General features: G+C 36.0%; 1 protein-coding gene across 1 annotated transcript; it reads right to left on the reverse strand.

Moving 5' to 3' along the window:
* Nucleotides 1-212: 212 nt before the first annotated feature.
* Nucleotides 213-7,938, reverse strand: LOC106050422 (melatonin receptor type 1A-like). The gene is made up of 2 exons (XM_013205383.2): nt 7,380-7,938; nt 213-1,464 (listed from the first exon to the last, which is right to left on the reverse strand). Exon 2 carries the CDS (start codon nt 1,434-1,436, stop codon nt 396-398), a length of 1,041 nt encoding a protein of 346 aa, XP_013060837.2. The 5' UTR covers nt 1,437-1,464; nt 7,380-7,938; the 3' UTR covers nt 213-395.
* Nucleotides 7,939-9,022: the final 1,084 nt, after the last annotated feature.

Here is a 9,022-nt window from a genome sequence, read left to right on the forward strand (position 1 = left end):
CAAGTATTTGTTAAAACATTAAGATTGGTTGATAAAATGTAGTGGCAGTAAACAATAGGGTGATAGGTGGAATTTCACATTTTAGTCCTATGCCTGCCGAAGGACATCTAGTAACGCTAGTCCATAGCTTTAAATCCAGGCTTTAAGTCTTTGCATTATAACACAACGTTATATTCAATCAATGCACACATAAATTGACCAAACAATACCTATAGTGAAATAATATCATTGTATATCATTGACAACAAGTCAATTATTATATGCTGCTCGAACTCAAGCTTTCAGCGAACAAAATACAATATTTTTTTATACATTGTAAAAAAAGTTTAACACTACGTTATATATAGGTAGAGCTGTTTGGTTTGACAATATTTGTTTAAAAGTATAGGCACATATCACAAATTAGAAAAACTTATCATAATCAGGGGCGTTATGCATGAGCGCGCCACCATTAGCCAAAAGACAAATTGTGTTACTACAGTTTTTTTCATTGAGTCATCCCAGTCAATATGGGCAGCTCTAATAGTAATCAATGCAATGGGAACTACCATGAAACCGAAGATGATGGATATTATAAGCAACTTGCCCTCTGCGCGTTGATGCATGGGAGTCTCCCGTATTGTGTTATCTTCCTGGTTTAAGTTCACCGTTGAGGACTGGTTCATAACCTGTTGGTTTGCTGGATATGGATAAGGTACCGCATTCTGTGGATATGGATTTGAGTTCAGTGAATTATAATGAGTATTACCAGGGGCGTAACCCTGGGGAGGGTATTGTATGATATTTTCTTGTTGGTTAACAGTCTGTTGAGACACAATTAAGGGTTGCTGTTCGGTGCTTATTATCTGTCCTTGTTGCAAAGTAGGAACATGGACACAGTTGAGAACAATACTGATTACTATTGAGAGTAAGACCGGTAGAAACACGGATACCCCAAACATGAATTCTAAAGACTGGCTGTTGGTGCAGTGAGACTCATAATTAACCTTTGACATGCAAAGCGGAAGTATTATAATTAGTCCTAAGATCCAAGGGACGCTACTTGCACCAACTGCAGAGATTGTTTTGTAGTTGTTGTGTATACTTCGAATCCTGTTTCTAAGGAAGACTTCAGCTGCCAGTACCACAAGACCAAGTCCGTAGACGAAATGAATCAAGTATAACGTGTAGGTTATGGCATAGGTGAATAACCTGCAGGTCATGAAGGTTTTATCGTCCTCAAATAAAAATTTAGCAAGCACTACTAACGGGAAGAGCGCCAAGATGATGTCTCCTATAGCCAAGGATATAATCATCATCAGCTTGACGCTCTGATAAAACTTTGGTTTCTTGACTTGGATGATGAGGAGTGCCCTGTTGATCAAACAGATTAGAAGAATAAAGATCACATTGAGTGCTTGGTCAGCAATTAATAGTTGAACCTTATCAGGTTCCATCTTGAGAATATCTAAGCGTTCTTCCTATCTGAAATAAAACAACAAATATAAGTAAGTCTAATGTACGGAAATTATGCAGATACATTTATACCAATAATGAATGTATGAGTTTAAACATTTTTAACTAAAAAAAAACTGCACTTATTGTTACGTTTCTGGCAAAATCTGATTGGATACCTCCCGATGGGCCTTTTTTTAAAATAAATTTCATCACATGGACGTAAACGGCGGATTGGTTTTACCCCCTCCCCCGAAATGAACTCCCTTCTCCGAATGGGTGGGGGTGAAATTTTTGCTTTACTATTATTTATTTTAGGTGAAATGTTAATTTAAAGCCATCTTATGCATCAGCGCAGCTAAGAGGGTTTCGGAGTTTAAAATCCCCCTCTAGGGGTTTTAAGGTTAAGCCCCTTCATCTTCTGTAAACAAAAAATGACGCAAACGACAGTCACCTAATGCCATGAGCGTAGCCAAAGGGGATTTTGAGCTTAAAACCCCCTCCAAATCGTTTTTTACAATAAAATCCCGTCTACAATATTAGACTAATGCAAAAACGAGTCACCAGAATCTATGAGCGTAGCTAAGAGGACTTTTGAGTTTAAAACTCTCCTCCAGAAGGCTTTAAGTTAAACCTCTTCCAGAGGGTTTAGAGTTTAAAAAAAAAAACTTTCCTGCGGGTTTGATGCTAAAGACCACCTCTTCATTATAAAATTAAAGCAAAAATCAGTCCCAAAATTCTATTAACGTAGCCAAGGGGGTTTTGAGTTAAAAATCATCTTTCCAGATGTTTTTAAGTTTAAAACTCCCCAATACAGTGGTTTAAAAAATACCCTGTTCATTATTATTCTAAAGCAAACTTCAGTCACATAATTCTATGAGGCTGAATAAAAGGGTGTTGAGTTTGTTTTAAAAGAATCCAGATATTTTTTTAGTTTCAAACCCCCCAACAGATGGTTTTGAAGATGAAACTTTCCTTTTGGGTGTCTAAAGTCTTTTCACTAACTCCGTGAAGAACATAATCTATGGTACAATAAACGTGACGGACAGACCGATCAACTGACAAAAAGCACAAAAAAATAAGCGTCTTTTATATTGATGGGGACACTAAACAAAAATAAATAAAATCTGATAATTCAAAACTTTTTGAGGGAATTAGTTTAGCACCATGTATTGCCGCTGCTTGCTACGCTACTGCACGAAAGTCGCTGCATAAAAAGTATATTTTAAAAAAATTGCTTGATATTTACGTACAAAGTGCATTTTTAGCCTTATAAACAAACATAAATCTTTTCTTTTAATTTTAACAGCTAGTTAACCAGAAAAAAACATCTTTAACTAATATTTATATTTGTTGTGAACATTTCTTGTACATTTAAAAACATATCTGATACACAAAAGATAATCTTTCTTTGTTAACATATTGTAACATTATCTCCCTTACATTTATGTAATTGTTTTATAATTTGTTTATTTTATTTAAAAAGAATCGCTTGCATAATTAATTTTATAAACTAAACAGTATGCTTTTAGAAAACCAAAAGTAGCCGTTGCACCTAAACTTTGCAGTTTGACAGACGGACAGACGAACATTTTGCACTAACCTAATAACGGCTTTTCCCCTTACAGGGGCAGCTAAAAAGTAACCAATTAGTCAATTAATTATTGGTAAATAATTATTTTGTTTCATACCGACAAGGGACACTAATTGTTTGGTATTTGCTTATATAGCTAAATTTGTTAGGTTTTGTCCCCTTAAATAATTGTTAACGCTATTTCTCCCTCACACATTCTTTGATCAATTTTATACTTTAAACAATTATTTACTGTACCTAACAAAACATGAATAAAAAGAAATACCCAATTAGTAAATTTATTAATGGAAATTAATTATTTTGTTTGATATAGAATAAGGATAATATTGTGAACATTATAAATAGTTTTAGTTTTAAGGGCGGCGTTCGTCCCCTTTAAATAAGCTTTGTATTCTGTTGTTGTTGTATTTTATTTTGCTTGTTATTTTGTTTTTGTCATGGATTTTTTTTTTATAAAGAAATATGACTTTATGGTATCCCCCTATTTCGGCCCTGTGAGTCCGACAGTTCGCACTTCCGTAAAACACCAACTTTCTTTAGCCCTGAGAATGCATTTTTTTTTATTATCAGTTAGTCATAAAACACAAATCTTTAGTAAACGAATAGGCTGTGTTTTGTTGTATGGATCGTTTCCCTTACAACGACTTATGGAAATTAAAAGCGCTAACAAAATAAATCTTGGTCATGACTGAATTCACTGGCGGATCGCCCCTACCGCCCCCCCCACTCGGCCGACCCCCCCCCCCCAAGGGGCGGACGAATTTTAGTATAGAATTCACACAATTTGTATACGAATTCATTACTTATGTTAATAATATATACTAATTATTTATATTTCAACCTATTTTTAGATTATTTCGCCCCCCCCCTCTAGTATGTTGGCCGATTTGGTGGGGTCGGGAGGGGGCGATGGTATCAATCCCGCCCCCCCCCCCCCCCATAAACTTTCGAGTGGGGGGGGGCGGTCCAATTTCTTTGTAGAAATCACAGCTTGCTAACAGAATCAATTAAATATCTATGTGATTAAAACTTGTTATTGATATTTTAACCGATCTTTGTATTATGTCGTTCCCTGTTTGCCAATTTATCTCTACTGCCCTTCCCACCTAAACCTTTTGAGGGGGGGGGCGGTCCTACTTTAATGGAGAAATCATAGTTTGTGAACAAAATTAGTTGAATTAATATATAGATTTATATTATGTCGCTCGCTTCTTGTATCTTGGCCGTTTCGGTGAGGTTGGGGGAGGGGGAAATTGCATGTACTGCCCTCCCCACTCTAGCCCTCTGAGTGGGGGGGGCGGTCCTATTTTATGGAGAATCATAGTTTGTAAATAAAATTAGTTGAATATCTATATAATATAAACTACATATTGATATGTGAACTCATTGTATATTATGTCGTACCACACTCTAATCTCAAATTTTATCATTAGTAAAATTTAAATGAAAAAGGGTTGTACCAGGTGGGAGGGGCGATTCATGCAATCGCCATTTCCCCCTCGGACAAACCAATATTTTTTCTTTTTGTATTACAGTTAGGAAATTACAAAACAAAAACATCTGTCACTAATATAATTTATATATACTATAAATTAAATTCTTATATCGAGTCGCCACACCCCTATTCTTTAATGCCAAATGCAATCTTTAGCAGAAATTATTAAAGGAGCGAGGATTAATTGTTTTCACTCTACCGCCCCTCTCATTTCCAGACAGAGTTTATGTAATTTCACATGAATTTATCATAACTATTTTAAGAAAGACTTTGCATTCAAAAAATTAGAATTCAAACGAAATTTTTCAGTATAAGAGTCACGATTGAGATGAGTTCTAAACCCTAATCATTTTTTCATAGTCGCCTTTTTCTAAACTTTACTCAATCTGATATTTTTCTAGTTAAATAAATTTGGGACTAAAACTCACTATTTTGATTTGATACTTTGATTTTATTGAATATTATTTATTGAAGAATTTTTTTTCGGCGGAGATCCTCAAAGCCAAAATCTAAATATGTGGGGTATCTAATCTTTTCAAGGAACAAATCGGATTTTTTGCAATGTATTATTAGAATATTTTTCAAGTACAACATTATTCAAAAGGTCCTTTTTTAATAGTATGAATAATGAGTTTTAGGTCAGGAGAATACGTTTCTTCTGTGAAGTATGCTAGAAAACTCTTTTGGCGGCGAGGCTTCGCCCCGAACTCCATTGATAAATAATTAGATGTAGATGTCAGGAGAATGCGTTACTGCAATGAAGTATGCAACAAAACGCTTTTGGCGGAGGGGCTTCGCCCCGAACTCCATTGATGCATAATGAGCTGTAAATGTCAGGAGAATACTTTTCTGCAGTGAAAAAAGCAAGAAAACGCTTTTGTCGTCGGGGCTTCGCCCCGAACTCCATTGATAAATAATGAGTTGTAGATGTCAGGAGAATGCGTTTCTACAGTGAAGAATGCAAGAAAACGCTTTTGGCGGCGGGGCTTCGCCCCGAACTCCATTGATAAATATTTAGATGTAGATGTCAGGAGAATGCGTTTCTAGAGTGAAGAATGCAAGAAAACGCTTTTGGCGGAGGGGCTTCGCCCCGAACTCCATTGATGAATAATGAGCTGTAAATGTCAGGAGAATACTTTTCTGCAGTGAAAAAAGCAAGAAAACGCTTTTGTCGTCGGGGCTTCGCCCCGAACTCCATTGATAAATAATGAGTTGTAGATGTCAGGAGAATGCGTTTCTACAGTGAAGAATGCAAGAAAACGCTTTTGGCGGCGGGGCTTCGCCCCGAACTCCATTGATGAATAATTAGCTGTAAATGTCAGGAGAATACTTTTCTGCAGTGAAAAAAGCAAGAAAAGATCTTTTGTCGCCCCGAACCCCACTTGGGAACCTTATAGCTCTGCCTCAGTGGGTTTTTTTTTACCAAAGGTTGAGAAATGCTTCTTTTTAAAAATTCTCATATATATATATATATATATATATATATATATATATATATATATATATATATATATATATATATATATATATATATATATATATATATATATATATATATATATATATATATACACGCACGTTTATGCATAGGGTTAGGGTTTACTGGGCATTAGGGTTAGGGTTTGGAAAAAAATCGCCCCCCCCCACTCAAAAGTTCTGGATCCGCCAGTGTGACTGATATGAATAATTTACTTCTATACCAAACAAAGAAAAATAAAGGAGGGTTGGCTCCTAAGACTATGAGTTTGAACGCTACTAGACATATAAAGAAACCTTGATACATATACAATTACTAGCGACATATGTGGTAGATACCAGACAAACAAAGAATAAAGTAACCAAGCCATAATTTACAGATGCAGTATAAACCCATAATTAAATACAAAGTTAAATACTAAGATGGAGGTACATTTCTTATCCCATATGCTAGAACGAATGCGTACCAATGTTCCTTCTTGCCTAGTACCATTAGAGCAGGGGTTCTCAACCTGTGGGTCGCGACCCCTTTTGGGGTCGAATGACCATTTGCCAGGGGTCGCCTAAGACCATCGGAAATTTCGGTTTCTCGTCTATTTTTCAGTGAAAGTTTTTTTGTTTTTTTTTGTCATGCGATTTCTGAAGTGTTGTAACAAGCACACGTTTAAAAGTTTTTTTATAATTTAAGCACACATTTATTTTACACTTAGTAAAATTAGATAATGCTTTGCTATGTAAATACATCAAGGATGCCAGATATATATATATATATATATATACATTAAAAATTTGACTGTGATCTTATAACATTAGCAAAATCATATTTAGGCTCTACCTCCTCTATGAACGAAATAAATTTTACGGTTGGGGGTCGCCGCTTAGTGGGAATTCGTCTTAGGGGGTCGCCGAGCTAAATAGGTTGAGAACCGCTGCATTAGAGAATGTAATGTGTTTCCCTCAATCAGCCAGCAATACAAACGACTTGGCAGAGTGTTTAAGTTGTTAATTAATTAACGTGACTAATTAGATTGACACAGGAAACGCTTTTGAAGTAATGTCACTATTTTTAAGACAAATCAGTTGTAGTTCAGGACTAATCTTAACTTTGAGAAGAGATAAAATACATAAAAATATACCTAGGAAAGAAATGAATGAAGTATGCATATTGAATTAATTTTATTAAAATGCATAGAAAACCTACAAAAAAAAAAGCATCTTTATTTTTTATGGTACCACAGACGTCTCAATGGGGCTAGCTACAAATTTTAATCAACTAATTTATTTTATTTATTTATTTATTTTGGTTTTAAATTATTTTCACAACACAATAAAAAAAAAAAACAGGAAATAAAATGGCTTGCTTAATAGTGTATTACTTACATTGCACCAATGTATCCAAGAATTGTGAAACTAAAGAGCGATTCTACTAAGCAGGCACTACTTCTGGTCTCACAAATATGTTAATAACTTGGTTGTATTCATACTCTGCTATAATTTAATCGATCTCATATAGCGTATACGATAATAACTCTATTTTTTAAATAAAGTAATTGTCGGTGGACTTCGCCCAGGTGCATATATTGCGTTTGCTCGATAAGAAAAAAAAACCATATAAAACTATTACAAGCTTCTTTATTCTAGAATCTACTTCCTGGATGTACTTAACTCTTTCTCTCCTAACTGACGATACCAGGGTTGATTCCACCATAATCTGGTAAATAATTACGGAGAGAAAGAGTTAATTAACCTTGGATCGCTCATAAATCTAAAGTATAGTAGCCAAACCTATTGGTTTGTTGATGCTAAAGACTAATCCTTTTAACACAGTCACTGGGTATTCATACACCGAACTATATAAAAATAGACCTGTAGTTATCTAGGCTTACTGCAAACGTAACAAATGGTGGAAACCATTTGCGTGTTGAGGGTTCCAGGCTGGCGCACAGAGCAGTAAGTCTCTTAATTACCACCTCCCGATAGTGTACGTCAATGTTTCTCAAACGTTTACTGGTGGTGCCCTTTTAGACGAACAAAAAATCGTTCGCCACTTCCTCAACCTTAGCTAACTGAAGGTCTGGATGAGTGCTGAAAGCTGGCTACCACTGTGCGGGTCCGAGGAATTTTAAGAATGTAATAATAAAAAAAAAAACCATTCAGTTGTGACACAATCTCCCAGATTTTCTCTACAAGGCAAAATACAGAGAGGAATTGGAGAAATAGACGATCGACGGATCATATATGCAGCCCCCTACGGTCAAACAGATTTAGGAATAGGTGAAAGTAATATATTTTTAATCTATCTTCTACAAGAGGTTCTTTCAAGACACAGTAGTGAGAGAGATCATTTTCCTTCTAGCCATCAAGGATGTCTGGAGATTGCTTTAAGCTCCTCCAGCGGGTCCTGGGCGGAGCCCCTTCACCAAGTGTTATCAAACGTTTTGGGAATTCATTCTACTGACTGAATTAAATCATAACACAAAGATATCAGGGAAACTTTCAATCTAATAACTTGTCATTCAGATGGTGCACAAAGGCATCAGGGAAACTTTCAAATACCTCTTCCTTCAGATGGGGCACAAAGGCATCAGGGAAATTTTCAAATATCTCTTCCTTCAGATGGGGCACAAAGGCATCAGGGAAATTTTCAAATACCTCCTCCTTCAGATGGGGCACAAAAGCCTCAGGGAAATTTTCAAATACCTCTTCCTTTAGATGGTGCACAAAGGCATCAGGGAAACTTTCAAATACCTCTTCCTTCAGATGGGGCACAAAGGCATCAGGGAAATTTTCAAATATCTCTTCCTTCAGATGGGGCACAAAGGCATCAGGGAAATTTTCAAATACCTCCTCCTTCAGATGGGGCACAAAAGCCTCAGGGAAATTTTCAAATACCTCTTCCTTCAGATGGGGCACAAAGGCATCAGGGAAATTTTCAAATATCTCTTCCTTCAGATGGGGCACAAAGGCATCAAGGAAATTTTCAAATACCTCGTCATTTAGATGGTGCACAAAGGCATCAGGGA

This window comes from Biomphalaria glabrata, chromosome 9 (genome assembly GCF_947242115.1).
Source record: "Biomphalaria glabrata chromosome 9, xgBioGlab47.1, whole genome shotgun sequence".
NCBI classification, from domain to species: domain Eukaryota; kingdom Metazoa; phylum Mollusca; class Gastropoda; family Planorbidae; genus Biomphalaria; species Biomphalaria glabrata.

Excerpts from the sequence above, each read along its gene's own strand:
- LOC106050422 (XM_013205383.2), bottom strand. The coding sequence starts at position 1,436 with ATGGAACCTGATAAGGTTCAACTATTAATTGCTGACCAAGCACTCAAT.